The following is a 25189-nucleotide window of genomic DNA, read 5'->3' on the forward strand; positions in this document are numbered from 1 at the left end:
GCTGAAGAAAATGGATTTCTTGCTGGATAAAGATTAAAGGAACTGAAGAAGAGTTAACGGGGAGGGAGAGGTACTTCTATCTTAAATATTTGAAAGTTTGTTGTATTGAAAAGATATTAAATTTGTTTTACTTGATCTCAGAAAAGAGAGTTAGAAGTAATGGGTAGAGACTAGAGAAAGTTAGATTTCAACTAAATGAAAGTGTGTGTGAACTTACTTTCTAATCAGACCTATCAACAAGTGAAATAGGCTGGCTCAGGAAGTGGTTGTTTCAATGGAGGTTTTCTAGTGGTGTCTGGAAAAATCACTTTATAGAATGCTATATAGGGAATTTATGCTTAGTTATATAGGTTGGACCTAGGAGATCTCTTCCAAATCCTCAGTCTTTGAAAACAGGAAGTAATTGTGCAAAAATGGTTTGACCAATGATGTAGCATGCTACCCCACCTCTTGACAGCGAGGTGATAGACTGAATATTTGAATAAGACCCATATTTTTTGGACCTGACCAATATGGAAATTTATGTTTCCTGGACTACATCTATTTGTTATAGAGTTGTTGGGGTTTTTTTTAATAGAGTGAAGGTGTTGGGGATAAAAACACATATTTTTGTTAATTTTTTAAAATTAAGGAAAAAACCTAAATATGGTCTGAGCTATACCATACCATATTATTGCCATACCATGCTTCTTTAATGACCTATTTTACTACTAAAAATCTTCTCTGATACTGACATGGACACTGTACCCCCAGAAGCTCAGGCAAACTATTATTAGGAAAATTCCTTTGCTCCCTTACATCCTCATGACTCCTAGCCTAAAGCATCTAATGACCCCCATAGGACCCTGACATGATTGTCCTTCTTTGATCCTCCTTTAGATTTAAGATGGACAGAGAGATGCACCACCAGACTACACCTCAATTCTATCAGACTGTATCTCAGACATCTGTCTGTTCCCTAAAACTAAAGACTCTTTTGAGGATCATCTACTATGTCTCCAGACCCCAGTCAGATAACCAAACCCCTGATGGAATGCCTGAGGGTTTACTACTCTAGAGTCATGTCCACACTATGACAAAGCATGTTGTAAAGAGTATAAAATCCCCAGAATTTATGTCATCTGGGTGACAGCCTTTCCATCCATGCTGTCTTCCCAAGGAACAGCCTTTCCATCTTGCTGTTCCACCTTGCTATTCTCCTGGCCATTTTCAACATTATTTTCTAAATTAATAAATTTCTCTTTTTATTTTTAAGCTAAGTTTTGGAGTCTTGCATTCTTGCAGAAAGGTATTCTTCTCGAACCCCAGGGGTGCACCTCTTTACCCCCACAACAATACCTTGACATGGTATGGCACACACCCTGGATTCCAAAAGGCTATTTCAATGCAACATGAGCTTAAATAGGTTTTACTAATCTGGAAATGCTTAAGAGCACAGGCTCATACTGAGTCATTCAAAGTATTTGAGAGGCAGACTAATACGTGTCAAAAAGCCTAGTCCCAAAGCTTGACCACTATTGAAGAATGATGAGTGACCAATGAGAAAGATGCTTGAGCCACTTCATAAAGTTATTTTAAAAATTAATTTTATTTTTCCATGTAACCATATTCTGTCTTCTTTCTTTCCATTCCCCTCTTCTCCAACTGAAAAAGAAAAGTAGTCATTCATAACAAATACATATAGTTCAACAAAACAAATTCTCATTTTGGCCATGTTATTTATATATCTCAGTCTGTTTTCTGAGGTCATCACCTCCATGTAAGGATATTTGAACACTGTTTTTTTCTTGAGCAATCTTGGTCAGTCACAGCTGAAGTTGTAGACATGAAGGCATTGGAATCTTCATCAGAGGAAAGAGTAATCAGAATAATGAAATGGACCTTTGTAGTTGATGTCGACTGCAACAAAGCAAGATCAAAGATAGAGATGAAAGAGAACATAAGACATTTTCTAGTTTAACTTCCTCATATAGATGAAGAAAATGAGACCTAGAAAAAGGTACTGATTTATCAAAAGTTACACAGAAGGTAAAGAGTAGAACTGGGATTTTTAAATCTAAGCCTAATCTAAATTAAATTCATATAAGATGGAACCTAAACTATAAATTCAATTATCTTTATTTTTTTCCTATTGCCCCATGCTGCTGGGAATATAGTCTTAGTCATATAGTCAGAATGTAGATTGTAGGACTTGGTCAGGATTTATACTAAATTTATGAATAACTAACACAGGGAACAACTTCCTGTCACCTGGGTAAGGATTTCCCCCACCCTCCATCATATCATCTATTGATGATAAGTACATGTCCACAAAGGGGCAAATGGGTTTTCCTCTTAGAAAAGATAAAATTATTTTCTAGATTATTAGAGAAAATGGATTCTTCCTTGAAAAAAATGGGTAACGTTTTTTGAGAAAAACAGGATTCAAAGATGCAGAGGAGAAACCTAACGTGTCAGGAGAAAGAAGGAAAGAAGGATCATAGAACATTTGAGACTGTCATTGTGAGAAGTTTCTTCCTATAAAGGAAGGAGTAGAGTAAGTTCCAGGGGTAGGGTAGCTTCTCAAGGAATTATGCTGTTTAGAGGTGGGAGGTGGGGTAGGGAGAGAGAGAGAGAGACAGAGAGAGACAGAGAGACAGAGAGAGGGACAGGAAAGAGAGAGGGAGGGAGGAGAGACAGAGACAGAGAAAGGGGGGGGAGGGAGGGAGAGAGAGAGAGAGAGAGAGAGAGAGAGAGAGAGAGAGAGAGAAGAGAGAGAGAGAGAGAGAGAGAGAGAGAGAGAGAGAGAGAGAGAGAGAAGGGAGAAAAAGAGGGGGAGGAGGAGAGACAGTGAGGGAAGGGGAGAGAGAGGGAGACAGAAAGGGGGAAAGGGAGAGACAGTAATAGAGAGAGGAAGGGATGGAGGGAAGGGAAGAGGGAAAGACAAGAGATAGAGGAAGAACAGTGGTGGTTGGTGGCTCACTGCTGAGAGGTACCAAGGTAAATATTTGTTGACTTGGCATCCACAGTGGAGGGGTCTGCCATTTTATTGGAGCATGAATATAGGGCATTACTGGAGAACTTCCCTAGGCTTGTCACCACTATCCATTCCTGGTGAGAGTCACAAAAGGAAATATGAATAGAAGAGACTCTGTAAGTGCCACATATAAATTTGAGTGGTCTCAATCAGATATTTGTATGCATAAATGAACAAGTTACAAGTAGTAAAAAAAAGATGAACTAGAACATATGTTCTTGATTCTTTAGTTGTCTCATCTATAAAATGGAGTGTAATAGAGATTTTCTCATTTTGCTTTTGTTATGATGTCTGGAAAGTTAAATGAATCGTCATTTTAATTTTACTTCAAGAAATAAACAATCTATCCTCCAGGTAACAATTAACAATTCCTTGTAGGATAGGGAGCTGGGTGCAAATGCAGAGGACAAACATCCATGCATGAAAGTGGCACCACAAGATGACCATTACACGTTGTATACATGTATGTGTCGCAAAGAGTAGACGGCCAGACTGTTAAGCTTTCTGGGATTCTGGCAGATAGTGGATTTCCACTTTCTTGTAAAAATCGTCTTGCTTGTTTACTCCGCATTACTTTGACTCATCTCCAGCACGAAGCTTTCACTTGTGATCGAAGCCATGTGGCTGGGGGAGGGGAGGGCATTCTCTGGAACAAGGACTGCTCACTAGGGCTTGGGAAGATGAACCTCAGGATCAGGACTGGGTCATGGAAGGATATTGATTTTTTAAAAGTCGGAGCTGTACGTTCCACTGTTCGGACTCTATGCTGTATTTTCATTAGGCATTTAATTAGTGATTAATTTTGGAGTACTGCTTGGGAGGGCTGAGCTCAGGAACTTCAAGGCAGCCTCCCACTTGGGGCTTTCTTCTCCTCTTCTCCCCCATGTGCCCATGTGGCCCGCTCCTCATGGAAGGGTGTGCTTTGTTCTAAACAAACAGAACGCATAAAAAAGGGCTTCAAAGGAACACTGTATTAGCCCATACTCATATACAACCTGGTTCATCAAACGCAGGCCATGCCAAACGCGTTTCACAGTGAGTAGGCTGGGAGGAGAGAATGCCATACACGTGCAGTGTGTTGTGGGCTGGCTGGGCCTGCCTCGGGCCTGTCTGGGAAGCTAAATGTAATCAGACACTCATGGGTCACTGAACAGTTAAAAGGAACGTACGGCATGGGAAGGGTATGTAGTAAGGATACAGCACGGATTCAGCGGGGTACAACTTCCTTGCCCCTTCATGAGGCCAATAGGTGGTACAGTGGGTAGAGCCAAGGGCAAGTCAGGAAACCCATTTCCTCATCTGTCAAATGGATACCTCCTAGTAAGTAGTGAAAATCAAATGAGATGCTTGTAGTGTGCTTTGCATAGTACCTGGCATGTAGTGGGCACCTAATAATTGCTTGTTCCCTTTTCTTACTCCTCCTTTGGCAAGGTGGCACACTGGTATCAAGGGAAGAGCCCTGTAGTTTTTGTAATTAGGCTACTGTAAAGCTTTATCTATGGTTCACATCTTAGTTCCCTGGGCCAATCAAGTATCCAGGATAGTCCCAATCTCTTTTACAGGAAACTGCCTAACCTGAGTTGCAGTGACCTAGGACAGTGATGACGAACCTTTTAGAGACCACATGCTGAAATGGTACCTTCATATTTCATGTGAGCCCCTGCCTTACTCCAGACAGGGGAGGAGGAAGAGCTCCCACTGGCTGCTGGGCAGAGGGGCAGGCCATGGAATTAATGTCCTCAGGCACCTATGGAGAGTGGGAGTGGAGCGGCCCCTCCAGCATGCGTGCCATAGGTTTGCCTACACTGGCCTGGGACTTTAGGAAAAGTCAGCCCAGCCTACATAGCGGGGACCATATTAGTTATTGCTCCTATCACAGAGTAAACTTGCAATTCACAAGTATGAAACCTTGAATGCTATCTTTTTTTAACAAAAAAAAAAATGAATCCTGAAATAGTATAGTGAAGCAGATTGGGAACTGGTTGAATAACTGAACTGAGAGTAGCTATTAATAGTTTGTTGGTAACTTGGAGGGGGCTCTCTAATGATGTACCCCAAAGATCTACTTCCTTAATATTTTACTCAAAGACATGAATAATACCTCACTAAATATTAGGTTCTTAGTATTTGTTGAACTGAAAGAATGTAATTTAACACATACTATATTTACTTATCAAATTTATGGATGTCATGAGTTGGTTAATATGATGATAGTAAAATCCAAGAAGATAATTAAAACAAAGGATCGACTTTAATAGGATTAAAGTTAGTAGGGATTGACTTAGGACATTTTCTGTGTCATCCTTAGCAAGTTACTTAAACCTATTTATTGCCTCTCCTTTATTGCTTTCCTGCCTTAGAAGCAATATATAGTACTGATTTTAAGACTGAAGGAAAAGTTTTTTTTAAAAAAAAATATTGGGTTTAGAATCAACTATACAAATAAGGGGAGGCAGGTTTATTTATATAGCTAGAAAACAGTTTCAAGGGAAAAAAATTAGCTTAGTGGACTATAAGCATAGAATGAGCCAATAGTGGATAGGTTTCTTTTTGCCTCTTAGATGATGCCCCAAAGTGACCCACAACCAGGATTCCACCATTATCAAAAGAATGACCATGATCTGGATTGTATAAATGGAGATTTTGAGTCTTTGGACTTTGTTCCCCAGAAGTCCCTTAGTATTTCCCAAAATTTCCCTTTTCCTGCATCCCTGCATTTTGCATGATTGCATTTAAAGTGGCTGTAACTCTTCCCTCTCTTTTCATACCTGTGGTGGGGATGAATTCAGGCAGTTCTTTTGCCCTAGTTATTAATAAAACTTAAAAAATATAATAGTTACTGAAGACTAATTTTAAAACACAAGATTCTCATTGTCTTAGGAAGCGACAAATGTCTGGATTACCTCTTTCTTGTTCCAGGAAATGACCAATAGAATATGAATTCCTTAAAGATAGGGAGTATTTCATTTTTGTATTTGTTGCCTGACCAATCTGGCACATAGTAGGTCCGTATTAAATGCATGTTGACTGACCACAGCCAGAATTTCCTCATAGTTTGTGGTGACTCCAGCCAGGATTTGCACATCAGTGTACCACAAATTTATCAGGGTAAATCAGGTATTCCCCATCATTAAATCTCTACTGTTGCAAAGAATTTCTATGGTAAGGAATTATCCACTGAAGTTCTATAATTGCATTAAGGCCAAGATTCCTTTCCCTTCCCACCTCTCCCATCCTTGAGAATTATTAGGGCCCATATTCCCTTTCATTTCCTAGTGATCAGGGTCAGGAATCACCTAGCACTATCTCAAAGGGACTAAGTCCAGGATTACGCTATTATTGTATAGTGTGCCCACAGTCCAGTGGAATATAAACACTTCAATAGCAGGAAAATCCCACTCTCCTCCTCCCTCTCCACTTCATTTCCTTTATTTTTAGTTTCTAATATAGTTTACCTAAGTGACTTTTAAGGGCTTATTTTATCAACAGGTTTTTCTTTCCCTTTGCCTCAGTAACAGCAAGGAATCCTAATTTCAGGAAAGTCTGGGCCTCCCATATGCTCTGATTCCAACATGTTATGTGCCTGAAAAAGAAACTAAGAATGGAAGCTCACTATAAACTTTTGCAGTTTTCTCCCAATTAATGATTTTTTCTAATAAATATTCAACAATCTTTTCTGCCAACTGGACTGATTCTTATTCTGTAACACAGATGATTAATAAATGTTGAACACCCTCAGTTTGTGTATCTGGTCCTACTCATCCCATCTCTCTCCTTTTGTGGATAATCCCCTAGAGATGGCCATCTATTAAGTGTCGTCACTTCCTCTCATCTCATTCTCTAAATATGCAGTCTGGCTTCCAAAATCATCCAACTGAAATGACTGTCCAAAATTACCAATGATCTTTTAATTGCCAAATATTATGGCCTTTTTAAAATCCTTCTTGATCTCTGCAGCCTCTGACATCATCCATTGTTCAGATTTCCATAACACTGCTCTCTCTCCTGCTCACTACCTAGTTCTCTAGGTAATAATGTTCACTAAACATAATTGTCCAAGACTGTCCTGGGCTCTCTTTATTACTTCACCCGGTGATCCATCACCATGGATTCTAGTATCATTTCTATGATGATGATTCTCAGAACTACTTATCTAGCCCTAATCTATTAATCTCTAGACTCAAATCTTCCAACTGCCTTTTGAGACATCTCAAAGTAGATGTTTTAAACTCAGCATGCATAAAACTGATTTTCCCCTCTAAAGCCTCTCTTAATTGTCCTATTATTATCCAGTGCACCACCATTCTCCTGGTCACTCAGGCTCAAAACATGGGTGTCATCCTTCACTCTTTCAACCCCCATATACAATCTTTTCACCTTTCTTTGCGTCCCTAGTGCTGGCATAAAGTGCTTGATGACTTGATTTGAATACCCACCACTGTCCCAAAATGTCTTGAGCCAAGATTTCCCTATCATCATTAAGGAATCACCAGTGCTGGGATGGATTTTCCTACTTCTACATTACTGTCTAGGGTTTGGATTCTCTCATCACTGTCACAAAGAATAAACAGGGCCACGATTTCTCTGTCAGTCCTACATATGAGTAGGGCTAGAGTTCCTTATCATAGGTCCACAGGATGACCCCAGTCAGGACCACAATTTATCATCACTGTTCCACTGTGTGACTAGGGACAAGATTATTTTTCCATTATTCCTGAAAGTAATCATGGTCAGAATTTCCTATCATTGTACTACAGAGTGAAAAGGATCGATTAATCAACATTTATTAAGGATGAGGATTTTAACTTTCCCAGAATAATGAAGGCCTGGATTCCCCATCATCATATGCAAAAATGACCAGGGCAAGTTTACATCACTAAGACCAAAGAAAAGGTTCCCCATTATTTTGTCATAAGGTAACCAGGGCTAGAATTTTTAACTATACCCAGAAATGGGTAGATCTAGATTCCCCACCAGTGTCCCTAAATGGCCTCAACATTGTCTCACAGATAAAAACCTATTGCTAGTTTTTCATTACTATATCAGCAAGTGACAAAAGTTCAGAACTGACCAGCATCCCAATCTCTTTTCTTGAGATCCAAGCCAAGACTTCACAAATTCTCCCTGAGGGTTACCACATTTTGAAATGCCATCCAAATGAATAGCTAGAGTCAATATTTCCTTATCATTTTACTGCAGAATGAGATCAGGATTCCCTTAAAATATTATTTCTAAAAGTACCCAAGACTGTTATTTCCCATTATTCCAAAATAACCAGGATAGAGAATTTAGTTCTTCCTATCTCCCCAGGGAGTAACCATAGTCTGGGGATTCTATACCTGTTGACTCCTACTTAGTTTCCAAAAGGTAATTCCTTGTGTATATTTAAATCTTATATGTGTGCTAATCTTGTGATAGTTGTGGGGCATATATTTAGGGACAGAGAAAAGGGTGTTGACTTCGGATTTCCTTTAGTTCTGTGGCACCTAAAGCAAGGCTACCCATATGAATGAATCTCATTGCTCTGCAGCACCGGATTTCCTCCCTCCCCAGAAAGTAGACTGAGAGTCAGTACATGGGAAATATTTCCAGGAAATTCTCAGCAGGATCTACATCCTGATTCCCACCCTAGGCTGACCTTACTGAAGCTGGTTTTGGGATTCCCCCTCATCACATCTACTTACATAGGTTAGCCTATGTGTATGTTACGGGACATTGGGATGGTCCTCCTCAACACTGTATGCATCTTCTTCATCCCAATCCTGCAAAGCCTTCAAAGACTTAGGGTTTAACAATAATCCAAAGCTAAAGTATATAAGTTGGGGAGAAAAGAGGGTACAGAGAATATACTTAGCCTACTCAAGGCTACTATAGATGGTTGGGGTAGAAGTTGTGAATGCCCCTGCCTTGGATACAGAAGGACAGCTATAATGTCTTCTGGAGCTTCTGGCTTAGGGAAGAGACTCAGTAGAGTTCTGTCTAGAGCCAGGCCTTCTAGAGAGAATAGTCTCACCCTAGAGGCCAGGGAGAGAAATGGATAAAAACAGTACTCAAATTACACACAACTGAATAGAAACCATCTATTGTACAAAGTGAAGCCTATCAGCCTGTTTTTTTCCTTCCTTCCTCAAGGCCCAGAAAATGATGGCTCCAAGGGCACTGGCTTGCCCCACAAATACACATTTATCTCTTGCTCTATTCCTGTGCTCACATAGTGTGGACTGAGATTTCCTAGTAACAAGGGAAGACAATAACTGTGAAGTTCCAGGAAATCCAGAGAGAGGAAGGCAATATAAGTTGTCTGCCCTCATAAAGTACCAGGCCAGAATACCCAACAAGAACTCAGTCTTCTGGGCTGTGTTGCTTTGAACTACATTCTCATGGCCTTTATGCAGTAGATCTTGGGGGTCTCTGTTCCAGATCCTTTTGAAGGCCCAAAATTAATTGATTGAGGAGTGTACGATTGTTGTCCCGATGTGGCACCATCAGTGGAGGGAGGGGGTTCCCCCTGTATTCAATCACTGCCATCTTGGCCCGGTCCACACCTTCACGGTTCGGGATCTGAAACATCCTTGTGTAGCCCCCATTTTGGTTGCTGAAGCGAGGGGCCAGTGTCTGGAACAATTTTGGGATCAAGTCCTTTTCCTGTGGGATGAGAGTGAGGGAAAGAAAGGCAGAAAATTATTTTGATCATAAGAATGTATCATGGAGAATCTCTCTGCCCAAGTAATGAGAATTCCTTCATCTGATAAAAGGGTACAGGTTAACACTTAGTGTTTGTCTGTCTCTCTCTGACACACACATAGAGGATTTAGAGGGAACAGGTGACATCAACTCTAAGGGACTAATTTTACAGAAGAGGAAACAGACCCAAAAGAAAATTTGTTGCCACAGGTCTAGTAAGTAGCAGAGTTAAGATTTATGTTTATATAGCCCAGTGCCTTGTATGCTGTAAGCACTTAATGTTTACTGACTTTATAAAAGAGTCTTCTAAACCACTTGTTTCCCATCAACCTGTGAAGTATGGTGAATGTTCTATTTTTTCACTTTATGGACTAAAAAACTGGGTTCAGAGAGGCTGAGAAATTTACCTTGGACTACACAGTTATACAATATCTGAGCTACACCTTTGATTAGGTTTGTAATGCTAAGATCAGTGTTCTTTCAACTATATATCACAGTCTCTCTCAATGATTTAATCATCTCTTTCAAATAGCCAAAGAGAAAGAGGAGATAATGATGGCATTTACATAGGATTTTAAAGTCTGCAAAATTCTCCTACATACATTCTCATTTGACTCTCATAACTCTAAGGGGTAGGATATATCACATATATCATCTCCATTTTATAGATGAGGAAACTGAAGTTTAGAGATATTTAATGGTTTGCCTATGTTCCTACAGTGTCAGAAGTGGGATTTGAAACTTAAGGTCTTTCTGACTCCGAGATGATCACTCAACATTGTTCTGCCTCTTTAGGAGAAGTAGGTAATTAAGACTTAAGTAAAGCCTTCCTAGCAATTTAATTTCTGTTTGAGAGCTTCACACACAAAGGCAGCTATAGATGTCTACTATATCAAGACTTCACAAGCATCCTATCTTGAGAAAAGGTGGGAAGCCATGATTGAGCCTCATTATAGAACCAGTAGTGAAGGAATGGGCACAGAGAAAAGTTTCCCATGGCAGAGACTGGCATAAGATTTAGTCACAAAAGCTAAGAGCAGGGTCAACAGTGGGCTGAAACTTTTGTTTCCTGCAAATATACAGTACAATATATCAGGTATATATGAGCAAAGTACATGATAATCCCCTCCCCACTACCCCCCCCCCCCCACAAGGAGGTGAAAGGACTGGAGGAATGCCTCTCTACTCTTCAGGCTATGAGAAAGATCACATTCCTGGAATAAACAGAAGAAAAAGTAGCCAAAGAGGTAAAGGAGAATCCTATTACATGTCAGCATGTTGAATGGCAGAATGATGTGACACGGAAGAGAAGGACTAAATTAAGGAATAGGAATGAACCTCTGCCTGAAGATGGAGTAGCTAAAGTTCCTGGGTGTCAAGGAATGATGATGTAGATCCATGGGGAAGCCTGTTATTTGTTTTAGGACAGTTTTGAGGAACTGGTCTTCTTGTATTATTTCATGCATCATGGTATTCAGGTTTTTAAATTTTGATTTTTATGGGAAGATCTAAGATTTTTAAGTTGACTTTGCCTGCACATTCTTTCTTCAAGGTCAGTGGCTTTAGCTTACATAGAATTCACTTTTATTTTAACCTATGTCTTGCTTCTCTTTTGCCAGATTCTCCTCCACTTTGGTAACTTTTGCACTCCAAATTTGCTAATTTTTCACTTCTTTAGAGATTCTCCATTGTGGAGTCAACAGTTTCCAAATTATTTGTGTTTTAAATTCTACATTAAGAGAAAGTGCTATAGTGAGAACTGAGATCTACATTCTGACCCATGTTCATTCCTAATTTATTCTTTTATGGAATTAATTTCTTTTTTAAACCACTTTAGAGTTTATTGTTGTTCTGTGGTCTCCTGTGAGAACACTTCTATATTTCATCAAGCACTGGTTCACTTTCCATTGTCCTATGCAATTTGTTAAGAGATCTTTATATTCTCATAGAGAATTTACTTCCTTTTTTGGGTGGTGGTGGTGGTTGAAGAACCTCTTTGCTAACATTTCTACTTGTGTTCTGGGCTTAAGGATTTTTCCTCTTTAAATCTTTGATGTTAGACATAAAAAAAAAATCCATCATTTACTTTTTGGAGACTTCCCCTTTGCTGGTGGTTGATTTGGCCTCCTTGCATGAGGGCAGGGGGAGAAGAGGATAGGGTTTGCTGGCATGGGCTTCTAATCAGATTAGCACCATTTTGGGGAGCAGGACCAACTCCTGATGGGTTTTTTAATGTACTCTTCCTCAGGTTCAGAGTAACTGTCCATACTGTCACCTTGCTCCAGTTTCTTTCTCCTTAACTACATTAAATCAGTACCTGACACTGGGGAGAATCAATGTCTTCAGAGAGCTAGGGAATGAGAAGACATTACAGCAAAATCTTAGTTTGGGAGGAATCCCAAGATGGGGTCTTGCAGAAATCTGCAAGGAAACCTCTTCTCTTGATACTGGTTCATGGAGGCTGGTGAGAGAGGTACAGAGCAATCGGTTTAAAGATTAGTTCTCTGTTGTTAATCCTAAGGATTTTAGCTTATCAGAATTATGTCATCCTTCTAAGGAATTGGTTATATTTAACTTATATCATATATTTTTTTTGAGGTTTGGAAAGTTGGAAGTGGTATGGAGAAAATCATACTGGTCATGGGACCCTTTCCTGAGAACTGTAAAGACTGATAACTAATACCTACTCTGGGTAATTCATTAGGGACAAATGATACTACAGAAAGATTTGATCATTGTTAGAGATTATGAAGTCCTGAAAAAGAAGCTAACAATTGCAGGGGCAAGGATTTTTTTTTTTTAAATCAATGGGGCTGACTGAGAGGGGTGCTAAAGAAGAGAAAGCCAACTAGGGAAAACAATCAGTATTTGAGAAAGTGTTATCTGAGGATGGGATTTGGCTTTCTAGACCATGGTTTTGTGAAGATTGGATTTAGCTATTTCCTGATTGTAACAATGAAGGTACTTAGCTCTTCCTTTATAGTGAAGCTAGAATTGTAAGCTACAATCTATTTTTAGATTTTAACTACAAAAAGGGTTTAGTAGCTACATAAGGTGAACTTAACAAAAGAGGTGTTAAGTAACCCAAAAAGATATAATCTAACCAAAGAAGGTGAGAACTAAAGAGTGGGCAGTCCTGGAGAAAATCTAACCAGAGAAGGTGAGAACTAAAGAATGGGCAGTCCTGGAGAAAAGCATCTGCTGTGGTTGGTAGACATGAAATTTGGGGGAGGTGACACAAGAGAAAAAAATTTTTAAAAAGAGGACCAAAAGGCAGAAGAGAGTTTTGGTCGTTCGGATCTGGATCATGCATTCAGATAGCTGCTCCGAGATGCGGGCATTGACTTGGAGGAGTGGCTGGAAGACGGACCCTGGAGGAGCAACAGGAAAGCAGACACCCAGACTTTTTTCAGACTGTCATCGATGGTGAGTGAAAAGCTGACTTAGTGACCCCGCCTTTCTGGAGGCATGAAGCCTCCAGTGTAAAGGGTGAAATTATGGCTGAGACTGAACGTATAATTAATTTAGGTCGCCAAGGATTTTATTTATAAAATCCTAATGAAAAACCCAAGTCAGCTGGAAATTTTAGGTTGATTTTGATAGTGGAGGATATTAAGGAGGAGGAAGAAGGAAAGGAGTAGGCCTCCTACACCCCCCCCCCGCCCCCCATGGTACAGAGTGGGGAGATTAGGAGATAAGGCTTTGGAGTATGAAGGAGGAAAGAATCAGCCTGACCTCCAAAGAGGCTCAGCTAAGATGCCCGAACCTGAAATCAGCTCCAGGGCAAAACTCACCACCGAACTCAGACAATAGCCACCACACCAAGATGTTGGAATGCCTAGCATGCTGCCAGCCAGAGTCATCTCTCCGGGGAAAGAGAAGGAGAGAGGAAGTGATGTGCCTTATGTAGAGAGTTTTACATCACTTTCCTGCATCTCATCTGTACCAATGATGATTTAGCTTGACTTAGGACAGCCCAGAGGTCTGTCCCTTTTTTTGCATGTCTGTTGAAGGCCATTTCCAGATAATTAAATCTTGAGTTTGATGCAGACCTTCCTAATCTTGTTAAACTAAGAAGGATGGAGAATGTAGAGAGTTTCCAAGACCTGATTCTGTTACTCCAAGTACCTCCATTGTTATTGATCAGGAAATAGCTAAATCAGATCTTCTAAAGAATGGTCTGATTAGGGTAGAATTGTTTTAAAGTTCACACCAGGTAAGGCCCATCTTCTTGAGACTCTCTTCCCCTGGCTGGGACTTAGAGATTCTAACTGGTATCAGAAGAAGCCAGAGTTTCTCTCTCTCTTAGTCCTTAATCTCTTCCTTCTATTATAAATATTATATTGTAAATAAACTACCATAAATTCCATTTACTTTAGTAATTCATTTTGGGATTTAGAAATTAAATTCCTGGTGACCACCTATTATATATTCAGAGTTCAACCGCAAATAAATTTATTAGTTTGAAGAAAGGAATGGTGGCCACAGATAGAATGTACATCCTGAAGACCGATAAAAATGTTTGGCAAGGGTTTTCAAATTTGATTAAATGGGATTTCAAGTGAAAAAGGAAAAGAAGGGAGAAAATAATTTCTCAGACAATAAAGTAGCAGATACAGCACAGGCAGAAAAAATAGTAGAGGACCAGTAATTCACAGGAAAAATATCTAAGAAGAGATCCAGAAAAAAATTATGTTTTTATATGTTGTTATGTAAATGGACAAAGTCTAAATGACAAAGAGGAACATTTTACCTCGTGTCATTGATATTGAATTGGATGGGACTTGTGATTGGAATAGTTACATTTTCCTAATTTGAAAGGAAAAAAAGAAAAGGGCTATGGAATAGTATTATCAGTCAAGATGTATTCACATGAAGAAATTCAGGAATCAAGATTGAGGAAGAGCAAGGTGGATGGTGTTTAGGTGAGGATCAATGGAAGAAGAAACAAAAATGATACTGTCACAGGAGTATTATTCTGCAGGTCACCTGGACAACTAATGGAAATAGATGAGGGATCTGGAAAAAAGGTCGGAAATCCAGTGTGAAAGGTATTATATAGTGCATATAATACACATGCAGCATTTTGCTTATATATAAACCTGCTATGACTTTGTCAAAAGCAAAACAGCTAACAAAATTTTTATTCATCTTAATAGTAATTTTATCCTCAAAAAGGTTGAAAAATAAGGAAGATGACTATTTATGACCTGATTCTGATGAATAAGGAACAAAACTATTGGGACAGAAACAATGGAATCTTAGGAGACTACCCAGACATAGAACTGGTGAAGGAGAGGAAAATCAGGCAAAGCCTGATGCATATCCTGATTTTAAAGGATTCAGGGAAAAGAAAGGTAGGATTCCATGGGCTAATATTTTTACAGGGTCTCAAAAGGGTGAAGAAAATATCAAGAATGAAAGTTCTAAGGATACAAACAACATTTATTTCAATGAGGAGAAAAAAAAAGGAGAGGTGTCTAAAAATACTAATATGGATGCTCAGGAAACTCTTCAACAAATACAGATTTAAAAAGACATATACAGAAACTGGAAGTGAGAACAAATCAGAAGATAAATGGAAAAAGAATTTTAAACTTCTATTGAGAATAGGGTCAGCAATACAAAGTTTAGAAGCAGCAAAATCCTGCAATGAACACTAAGGATAATCAGAGCTTTTACTGAGGAACTTTTACTGAGTAACACGGAGGAAAGAATAAGATCCCAGAAGGCACAGGACCACTTCCCAGATAATGACAACAGAAAACAAAGAAAATGTAGAAATACTAAACTCCTGTTTTGTTTTTCTTTCAGGAGGAATGAGCTTCTCATTGGGTAAGAAAAACAAAAATAGTTAAGAGTGAATTGAAGAATAAGTGAAGAGGGGGACAGGTAGGTGGTGCAATGGATTGAGAGCCAGGCCTAGAGATGGGAGGTCCTTCAACTGTGTGATCTCGGACAAGTCATTTAACCCGATTGCCTAACCCTTACCACTCTTCTGCCTTGGAAACAACACAGTGTTGATTCTAAGATGGAAGGTTAAGAGTTAAAAAAAAAAGACATTTACAAAAGAGTATCTTATTCCTGTACTCAGTGAGTTCAAGCAACTAAGATGAGATGAAATATATCCCAAGGTAATGAAAGAACCAGCAACTATAATTTCCAAACTGCTTGCTGTGATCTTTGAAAAAATAAAAGTGAGGGGGCAGCTGGGTGGCTCCGTAGATTGAGAGTCAGGCCTAGAGACGGGAGGTCCTAGGTTCAAATCTGGCCTCAGACACTTCCCAGCTGTGTGACTCTGGGCAAGTCACTTAACCCCCATTGCCTAGCCCTTACCGCTCTTCTGCCTTGGAGCCAATACACAGTATTAATTCCAAGACTGAAGGTAAGAGTTTAAAAAAAAAAAAGTGAATGGGAGATTTATCACATGATTAGAAAAGAGAAAATGTGTCCTGATTTTCAAAACATAGAAAGGTCAAAACTAAAAACTATAGATAGTAAGCTGGTTTTAATTCCTGACAAAAATGATAAAGAGATTATTAAAGAGATGATTTGGAAAGTGAAATGGTGATCATTGAAAAGCTTCTTAAAAGAATTCTTGGCATGCCAACCTTTTTGGGGTGGTATGGGGAACAAAGTTATCAAACTAGTAGATCAGGGGAATTTTTCAGAAATAACATAATTCAGTAAAGCATATAACAGTTTCACATGGCAGAGAAAAATGGAGAGTTGTGGCTTAAATAATAGTATAGTCAGTAGAATCAGAAATGACCAAATCCAAAGAGTAGTTATGAATCGGGAGGGAGTCTTCCAGTAGAAGGTCATAGGGATCTGTCTTTGACTTTGTGTTTAAAACAAAAAAAAAAATTTTTAAGCGACTTGCCCAACTTTTTTAAGTGACTTACACAACTAGGAAGTATCTAGGGCCAGATATGAACCCAGGTCTCTCTATCTAATGAACTACCTTGTTGCCTCACTTTTTAACACTGAATTATCTAATAGTCTACCAAATCAAATTTGTAGATGACACAAAGATAGAATTGCTAAAAATGCTGGATAATAAAAGTTGTTATACATATAACAGAGTAAGGGTCCAAAAAAAGTCTTGATGGATTACTATGATAGACCAGATTTATTAAGATGAAATTTAATAAGGGATAAATGTAAAATCCTACTCTTCAGTCAAAAAATCATCTTCACAAATATATCGATGATATAGTAACATGGCTAGTAACATGGAGCTTAATATTTTGTGTGAAAAATAACAGGGGTTTTAGCGAACTGAAAGATAAGTAAGAATTAAGTGTGCTATCACAAGTCAAAAAAGCTAATGCAACCATAGGTTACATTATAAAAGGTAAAAATATGATAAAGGAAGCACTGTTTGTATTTTGCCCTGGTCAAACTACAGTTAAGAGGATTATGTGTCATTCCAGGTGCAACATTTTAGGAGGAATAATGAGAAGCTTAAGTCTATACAGAGGAGAGTGACAAGGATGATGAGAGGATCTAGAATATATTCTGATGAGAAGAAAAAGAGGAGCTATTTCAAGAGACTGATGAGGATGTTCAAAGCTGGATCAAAACATAGATCAACTAAAGGAACTGACAATATTTAGTTTCTAGGAAAGACTCAGTCAGGGGCACAGGATAATGCTATTCAAATCTCTCATATGGAAGAACCATTAGACTTGCTCTGGTTGGCTCCAAAGAGAAGAAATAGGAACAAAGAGGGGAAGTTGCACAGAAACAAATTTAGGCTTCCTAGAAATCAAATGCAGGCTGTATGACTTTTCCTGGGTGACATACAAAGGATTTTTATCCCTATATGTGTCATAAATATATGTAAAACATCCTCACTACCTTCCAACTCAGAGAATTCCTAGATCACTTAGACTTTATAGATGTTCTTTGCTTAAGCTACCAAATTTGCACTCTTACCTCTTAGATTACTGTTCTTTGTATTTGCTATTTAACATTTCCATGACCATGGAAAAATAATTTCATCTCTCAGTTTCCCCACTTATAAAATGAAGTAGTAATACTAAGTGAGAGTGTCTATAAAGTCCTTTTCAGCTCTACCACTGCCACATCATATTTTGAAATAAATGTCCTAAAGGCAGCTTAAACTCAACATGTCCAAAACATATCTTTCTGCCCTAAACCCACCTTCTTCTGAACTCCCTTATTTCTGGTGCAGGCATATTTTAGTTACATAGCTTTGCAAACTTGAGGGACCCTTAACTCTTCACTTTCCCTCACCTTGTAAATCCAATTGGCTGCCAAATCTCGTTGATTCTATTCCACATCATCTCTCGCATATGTTCCCTCTTCCTTACTCACATGGACATCATCACTTCTCAGGTGGACTACTTCCTAATTTTAGGTTGCCTTGCCTCAAGTTTTATCCATTTCAAGTCTATCTTTTATTCAGCTATGAACATAATCTTCCTAAAGTGTATGAGCATGTTATTCCCCTACTCAATAAAATCTACTGGCTCCTTATTATCCCTAGGGTCAAATACAAATACTCAAGTTGGATAGTTAAAGCCCTTTGCTCCCTAGTTCCAACTACTTTCCAGTTTTATTAGCTATATGACACCTCTTCCTAAAGTCCATGGCTCAGCCAAACAAGCTCTCTTGCTATTCCACACACAGGATGCTCTATTTCACATTTCTATGTCTTAATAGAGACTGTGCCTCATTGTTATAGGAAGCTCCCTCTGCATCTCTGCCCCCTTCAAATTCCTTGTTTCTTTCAAAGCTCAGCTCAAATGTTATCTTCATCACTAAGTCTTTTTATATTCCCAGATGCTCATGCCTTCCTCTTCAATGGCCTTGTGTTTATTTTATATACATATTTATATTTGCCTCTCCTGAAATGTTACCTCCTAAAAAGTGAGGACAATTTCATGTTTACCTTTTTACCCTCTGCATCTGCATCTGCATGTTCCTAGATCACAGAAAGGTGCTTTACACTTAAAGATTGATTGATTGATTCCACATCTTAAAATTTGTTTCCTCTCTCATTCTATCCCACTTCACTCTGGTCAAAGGAAATGGATGAAACTGCTTTCTCCCTTGAGAAAGCCAAGCCCTCCAACTATGAACTAGCTTTCCAACTTTACCTCTTTTCCAGAAGCCTGCTCCAATTTTCTCCTGGTTTCTTCTCCTCAACCAACAGACTTAAGAATCTCTTCTTTTTAGCCTTCCTTTTTTATCAAGGTCTTTTTCTATCTTCCTTCTCTTTCCTGCCAAACTGTTAGAAAGAATGGCCTATGCTGGAGGCCTCCACAACTCTAACTCCTGAAAATCTCCCTATTTTTTTTTTAACCACATTGAAACTGTTTTGTCAAAGGTCAACAATAACTTTGAGGCAGCTGATGGTCCAGTGAATAGTGCTGGGCCTGGATTCAGTTCAAATCTGGTATCATGTGCTTAGTTGACTCTAGTTTAGGCCAATGGTTATTGATCCAAGATTAATTGCCTACATGCACAGACTAGTATCAAATGGAAAGTATTAAGATACTAATAATGATCAGGCATAAGTTGGCCATTCTCATACCTTACTATTGTTTAAATATTTTATGTTTAAATCATCCTGGAGTCCTTGAAACTGTATGCTGTTGACAGTCACAAACTTATTTCACAAAATATATCTTTCACTTATTTTTTATTTTCCCTTTGACTTTGAGAGCATCTGTTGATTGGTAACTTGAAGGCAAGCTGTGAAGTCTAAGGTGATTGCTTAGCATTCTGAAGAAGGTGCTTGTAAGTTTATTTAAACCTTAGAATTTGACATCTGGTGACAGAAAGATTATCAAGCAAATATAATCCAGGCATTTGCTTAATATAATTAATACTGTTTCTAATAGGTATTGGATCTAATAGGTATCCCCAAATACAATGATTATTGATCAAGTTTATTAACCATAATAAATCATGACATCTTTACAGTAATTCTACAAAAATATAAGATGAATAATGATTCAGGTACTGTCTTCATAACTGACTAAATGGTATAGATAAAAAATATTGAATATTAGATTTCATGTCACTCAATGAGAGATCATAGTAACATACCACAGAGCTGTGTCACCACATCTCTCTTGTTCAACATTTTTATCACCTTATAGAAAACAAAGCATGTTTAAAAAAATTGTAAATTATTCAAAGTTAGGAAGAATGACTAACAAAGTTAGGAAGAATGACTAACATAGAACAGGGTTCCAAAAAAGTTCCTAACATTCCAAAGACGTAAATAATCTTAAAAATTAAAAAAAAAAGATAATACAGACAACAGTAAAGTTCTTTACTTAAGGTTATCAACTGTACAAGTACAGAGAGGGGCGAAACTTGGCTTAGCACTGCAAGTGAAAATAACGCAGGGATTCTGAGTGAGAGGGAAGTCAATGTTAACAGAATAGGACTGCCCAGAGCCCCACATTTTATTCTTTAGCATCACGTGCGCGCATGCTCACTCACCGTTAGCCAGAAGTCAGCCATCCGCATCGCCTTCTCGTTGGTGTCTCCCAGCTTTCCGTAGTCAATGAGCTAAGAGGAAAGGGGCAGAATCACGGATAGTGGGCGGGGCCGGAGATACAAAGTACCTCTAGGGCCTCCAAGACTCCTCCTCCCGCCACGTGTACCCCCCCGACCCCGCCCACAGGACTCGTCCCACCCTCTCCCGGAAATCCCACCCTTTCCCCTTAGTTCAGCCCGCCCTCTGTCCTCACCCTTTCGGCATAGCCGCGCATCTCGTCAACACGGGCCCAGGTAGCCTCAATACGCTCATGGCGCACTAGGCCCGTCAGCAGGTTGCGTAGTAGATGGATGCGGGATTCAGGGCCCAGACCTAGGCGGCGATACACTCGCCCGTGTGAGATGGCCGCGACAACTGAGAGTCGCATGGTGGACAGCTACTTGCGTCGCCACCCGGAACCGGAACTGCCCCAGGGACTGGGATGTGTACGCAGGTGTTGGCCGCAGTACAAACTGACTGTAATCGAGCATGCGTAATTGCGGGGTGGGGCGGGGTGTCGTGGTGTACGTGTCTGCGCATGCGTCTATGCGTCCGCTTTGGTGGCAGTGGTCGGTGGAGTGTCGGACCGCACCTATTTACAGAGTAGTCCGGCGGAGCGGAACGTGCGAGCTGCGTGCGTCAAGGGGCGGGGATGAGGAGTGGGCGCTTCTTAAATGCCACATTCAGTTGTAACGGGTAGATGGCATGGCGTCCCCTGGCGGGCTGAAAAGCGAATTCAGAGAGCACCTCCTTCTAGTAGATTGTTGTATAAATAAAGAACATCTCGGAGCCACCTGGGAATGGTAGTTCCGGGCTGCTTCTTGGGCTCTTCGACTTTTTGGTTAAGAAGAGATTATGCATGTTCCAGAGTCCTGCAAATGTTCCTCCGATTGGTGGACTGAGTTCCAACTTCAGACCCTATAGGATTTGGGGGTATGTTATGTGCTTCAATCAATCAGCCAGTATGTATTTATTCAACACATTCCCTGTGATATGTACTATTCAAAGCACTGGGAGTACAAAGAAGGAAAAAGACTTTTTGCTTTCCGGGAGATTACTTAATGGAAGAAATATGCAGAAAACGACATACAAACAAGGTATAGACAGGATAAATTGAGAGTAATGTTGGAAGGCATTAAGATTTAGGAGAATTGCTTTTTGTAGAAGTATGTCTGTATATTCGTGCATTTTTATGCCCTTTGTTTAGACTGTATAGTGTTTTGTTTATGTGTGTACTATTTACATGCTAGTATTTATATGATATATTCATACACATTTTCGAGATAATTACAGGACTGCAGTAGTTTGCTGAACAAAAGAAATATATAACAATGCATATCTTAGAAATATCAGAACCGTGTATCTTTTTCTAATAGATACTTCTTTCCTACAATCACTTGCATGTACATTCTGTTGTGCAGTTGTCTTAATAGCTGCAGTTAATTATTTTATACCTTTTATGTCTTAAAAGAAAGTGTTTCTTAACTGCTTTTTTTTACTATATCTTGTTAATGTAGCTAATTACAGTAGAGTAAGAATTTCCTTAGCTTTTGTTGCTTTTTTTTTGTATAAATAAAACCCCAAAGGAAAATATAGTGTGATTTTTATATTAAGTGATATCTGTACATTGCAATTTAAAATTTTGTTGACAAGTGAATATAACAGAGAGAGAGAGTGAGAGAGAGTGAGAGTCAGAGTCAGTCTATCCATCCCTGTATGTTTAAAGAAGGAAGAGGAGATTCTACCCTAACCCAACTAATGTAATTACAGAAGATGCAGTTTTTGAAACTCGGGACCTTCTCAATTCTCCCAGCTCCCTCCCCCTCCCCACGGATTGGAGGGCTAAAGGGTGACACTATAAACTCCTCCCAGTGTCTTTCCTTATACTGGGCTCAGAATGAACTGTTTTCCATTACCATTTGCTTAGTTGCCATTCCACCAAACAGTGTGCCTGCAACTGCTGCACTCCCCTTTCAACTTTTTTTTATTTGTTGTCTTCCCTCATATTGTAAGCTACTGGACTTAATGAGCTGTTTTTCTTATTTGTATTTGTTCTTTAGCACTATACCTGGCACATAATAGGTTACGTAATAAATATTTATTGAATTGAAGTTCAGAGTACGTTTAAAGAAGTTTCCTAAATATATGAATAAGCTCCAGTGCTTAGCCCAATACCTGGCACACAATGGGCTCTTTAGTAAATATTTATTGGGTGACCAATCATATTTGTTAGAGAGGATTATAAGGATTTGTAGTTGAATATATTTGTTTATATCTATCAATGATTGACTTTTTTGGTCATGTCTTTCTTTCTGTTTCTATCTCTGGGAAGCCAAACACTTATCAAAAGCATTCAATACAAAGATTTTTCCCATTTGACTATTTCTCTTGTCCTAGCTGCATTAACTCTATATAGTAGCTTTTCAGCTTCATGTGATCAAAATTATCCATTTTATCTTTTGTTATTATCTCTATCTTGTTTGATTAAAAATATGTTAACTACTCATATCTGTGAGAGGCATATTATCTGCTTCTCTCCTAAAAATTTATATAGTATCATCTTTAATATTAAGAACACTTCCATTTAGAATGGACTCTTATATGGCATATTAGTCTAAACCTAATTTCTTCCAGACTGCTTTCTATGTTTTACCAGCAAATTAACAAATTAAAAGTTCTTATAAAAGTAATTTAAGTTTTCAGGTTTATTAAACACTGGGATATTGAGTTCCATTGTTTCTTCTACCTTGTCTAGTCTATTTTTTTCATTCATCTACTTTTTAAAAAGTTTAAAACAATACCAGATTGTTTTTTGTTTGTTTGTTTTTAAACCCTTACCTTCCATCTTAGAATCAATACTATGTATTGGTTCCAAGGCAGAGGAGTGGTAAGGGTTAAGCAATGGGGGTTAAGTGACTTGCCCAGGGTCACACAGCTGGGAAGTATCTGAGGCCAGATTTGAACCTAGGATCCCCCGTCTCTAGGTCTGGCTCTCAAACCACTGAGCAACCCCTCTTCCCCCACCAGATTGTTTTAATAAACATTGGCTTATAGTTTGAGTTTCAACAGAACTCTTTGACTTTTGTTGCTATTGATTTAAAAAAAAAAACCCTACCCAAAGGAGAATGGCAGTAGAGGCTAGGCGTTGGGGTTAAGTGACTTACCCAGGGTCACACTGCTATTACGTCTCTGATATCATATTTGAGCTCAGGTCTTCCTGATTCCAGGTCTAGACTTAATCTCTGTCTTTTTCAATTTCCCCATTCACAAAATGAAGATAAATAGTAGTATCTACTTCCCAGGATTGTTTGTAAAGATCAAATAAGAATATTTGTAAGCATTTCACAAACTTTAGAGAACTACATAAATGCTAGTTATTGACTATCATTATCATTTATTAGAAAAAAGACCTATCTGTACAAAAAAATTCCTACCAGTATCATATCTCAATGATATATATCACAGACGTGTATAATAGCAGAAACAGTACAAATGAGCCATAACTGTAAATGGCTGAACAACTTGTGTAACATGAATGAAATGAAGTGTTATGTTCAGAAAAAATACCACAAGTCTGAAGAATACAAATCACTTTTGAAAGATAAATGAGGTGATGTCAGAGTAAAGGACTCAGTAAGAGCAGCAATGTGTTACTGGCCCACACAGGTATTAACAGTAGCATCAGCCGTGATAACAGGAACGAAATGCAAAGGAAAAAAAAGGTCAGAATGGCACATGAAAATTGATAGGGCATTTTTGCTACTATCTTTTTAAAAATTACTATATACATAGAAAAAAAAAAGACTGTAAATTGTAGAAGTTTATGGTGTGCTTTGAGTGCAATTTTTTTTCTTGTTTATTCAGTTCACTTATTAAGGACCCATAGTGCAAAGTACCAGGAAAAACAGTTCCTGCCCCAAAGAGGCTTTCAATCTGGTTTTTGCTTATCTGAATGTCTATTTTTGTTGATTCTTTCAAAGTTTATTCCAAAAAAAGGTCACACTTTCAATAATTTACCTCTCTGATCTCCCAGTGGAGTAAAAGTGAACACATATGTGCTAATTACAACTACATTTGCAATAACAGCAAAAGAGACAAAATACAGAAAAAACACACAGAAGATAAGTTCAGAAAAGCCTTTGGAAACAAATAGCAATTGTGTATTGTTAAAATTAGTCCTTCATTAAGAAAAACAAACTAAGCTGTGGATTGCATAAATTTTAAATTACCAATACTTTTTATTTTGGTTTATTCAGTTTACTTCAGTAATTAGGAAGTACCTTTTGTTTATTTATTCTGTTTATTGGAAAAACAATGGAATACATATGGGCAAAGTGCTGGTCTAGGTATTTATAATACTAACAAAAATAAAAAACTTCTGCTTCCAAGAAATTTGCATTCTACTGTACTTTATTGTTTTTGTTGATTCCTTAAAATTTGTTAACTTTCCTCTAGACTCAGTGATGGGCAACCTTTTGAACTTGGAGTGTCAAAATTCACCAAAACTATGAGCATAACTCGGGTGTGTTACTTGGAGAAAAAAAACATAATTTTGTGACATTTATAGTTTAAATAACATAAATGTATAATTGTAATATGTAACTGTATTTAATAAACCAAAAACTAATTATTTAACTTACCTGCTTAGTGACTTCCTTGCTCTTCTTGTAAGGGTTGGACTGAATATATTTTAGTTGGTTACCAGGGATTTGAATTCTAAATTCCAATGAAATACTCAAGTCAGAATGGAAATTTATGGTACTTTATTTACAATAGAAGGAAGAAATTAAGCAATGAGAGAGAGAGAGAGAGAGGAAAAGGGAAGGAGAACTTCTCCGGCCTGGTCTGAACCAGGCAGGAGTTCAGAGACCTCAGCCAAGGGGTCTCTCCAGAGGCTTTTGCCTCCAGAAAAGCCAAGGAAAGGGGAGTTAACCTTATCACTCTAAGGGAAGCAGTCTGAGGTTTCA

At 38.6% G+C, this 25189-nt stretch overlaps 1 protein-coding gene across 1 annotated transcript; it reads right to left on the minus strand.

Moving 5' to 3' along the window:
- Positions 1–7784: 7784 nt before the first annotated feature.
- On the minus strand, positions 7785–24855 carry MRPL17 (mitochondrial ribosomal protein L17). The gene is made up of 3 exons (XM_001380327.5): positions 20437–24855; positions 20186–20254; positions 7785–9661 (listed from the first exon to the last, which is right to left on the minus strand). The coding sequence occupies exons 1-3, from the start codon at positions 20608–20610 to the stop codon at positions 9404–9406; spliced, it is 501 nt and encodes a 166-aa protein (XP_001380364.1). The 5' UTR covers positions 20611–24855; the 3' UTR covers positions 7785–9403.
- Between the last annotated feature and the right edge of the window lie 334 nt (positions 24856–25189).

Source organism: Monodelphis domestica, chromosome 4 (genome assembly GCF_027887165.1).
Source record: "Monodelphis domestica isolate mMonDom1 chromosome 4, mMonDom1.pri, whole genome shotgun sequence".
NCBI lineage: Eukaryota > Metazoa > Chordata > Mammalia > Didelphimorphia > Didelphidae > Monodelphis > Monodelphis domestica.

Coding starts and splice junctions, on each gene's coding strand:
- MRPL17 (XM_001380327.5), bottom strand. CDS start 20,610: ATGCGACTCTCAGTTGTCGCGGCCATCTCACACGGGCGAGTGTATCGC. Junction 20,255..20,436: donor TGCGCGGCTATGCCGAAAGG/GTGAGGACAGAG, acceptor CTTTCCTCTTAG/CTCATTGACTACGGAAAGCT. Junction 9,662..20,185: donor TGGCTGACTTCTGGCTAACG/GTGAGTGAGCAT, acceptor CTCATCCCACAG/GAAAAGGACTTGATCCCAAA.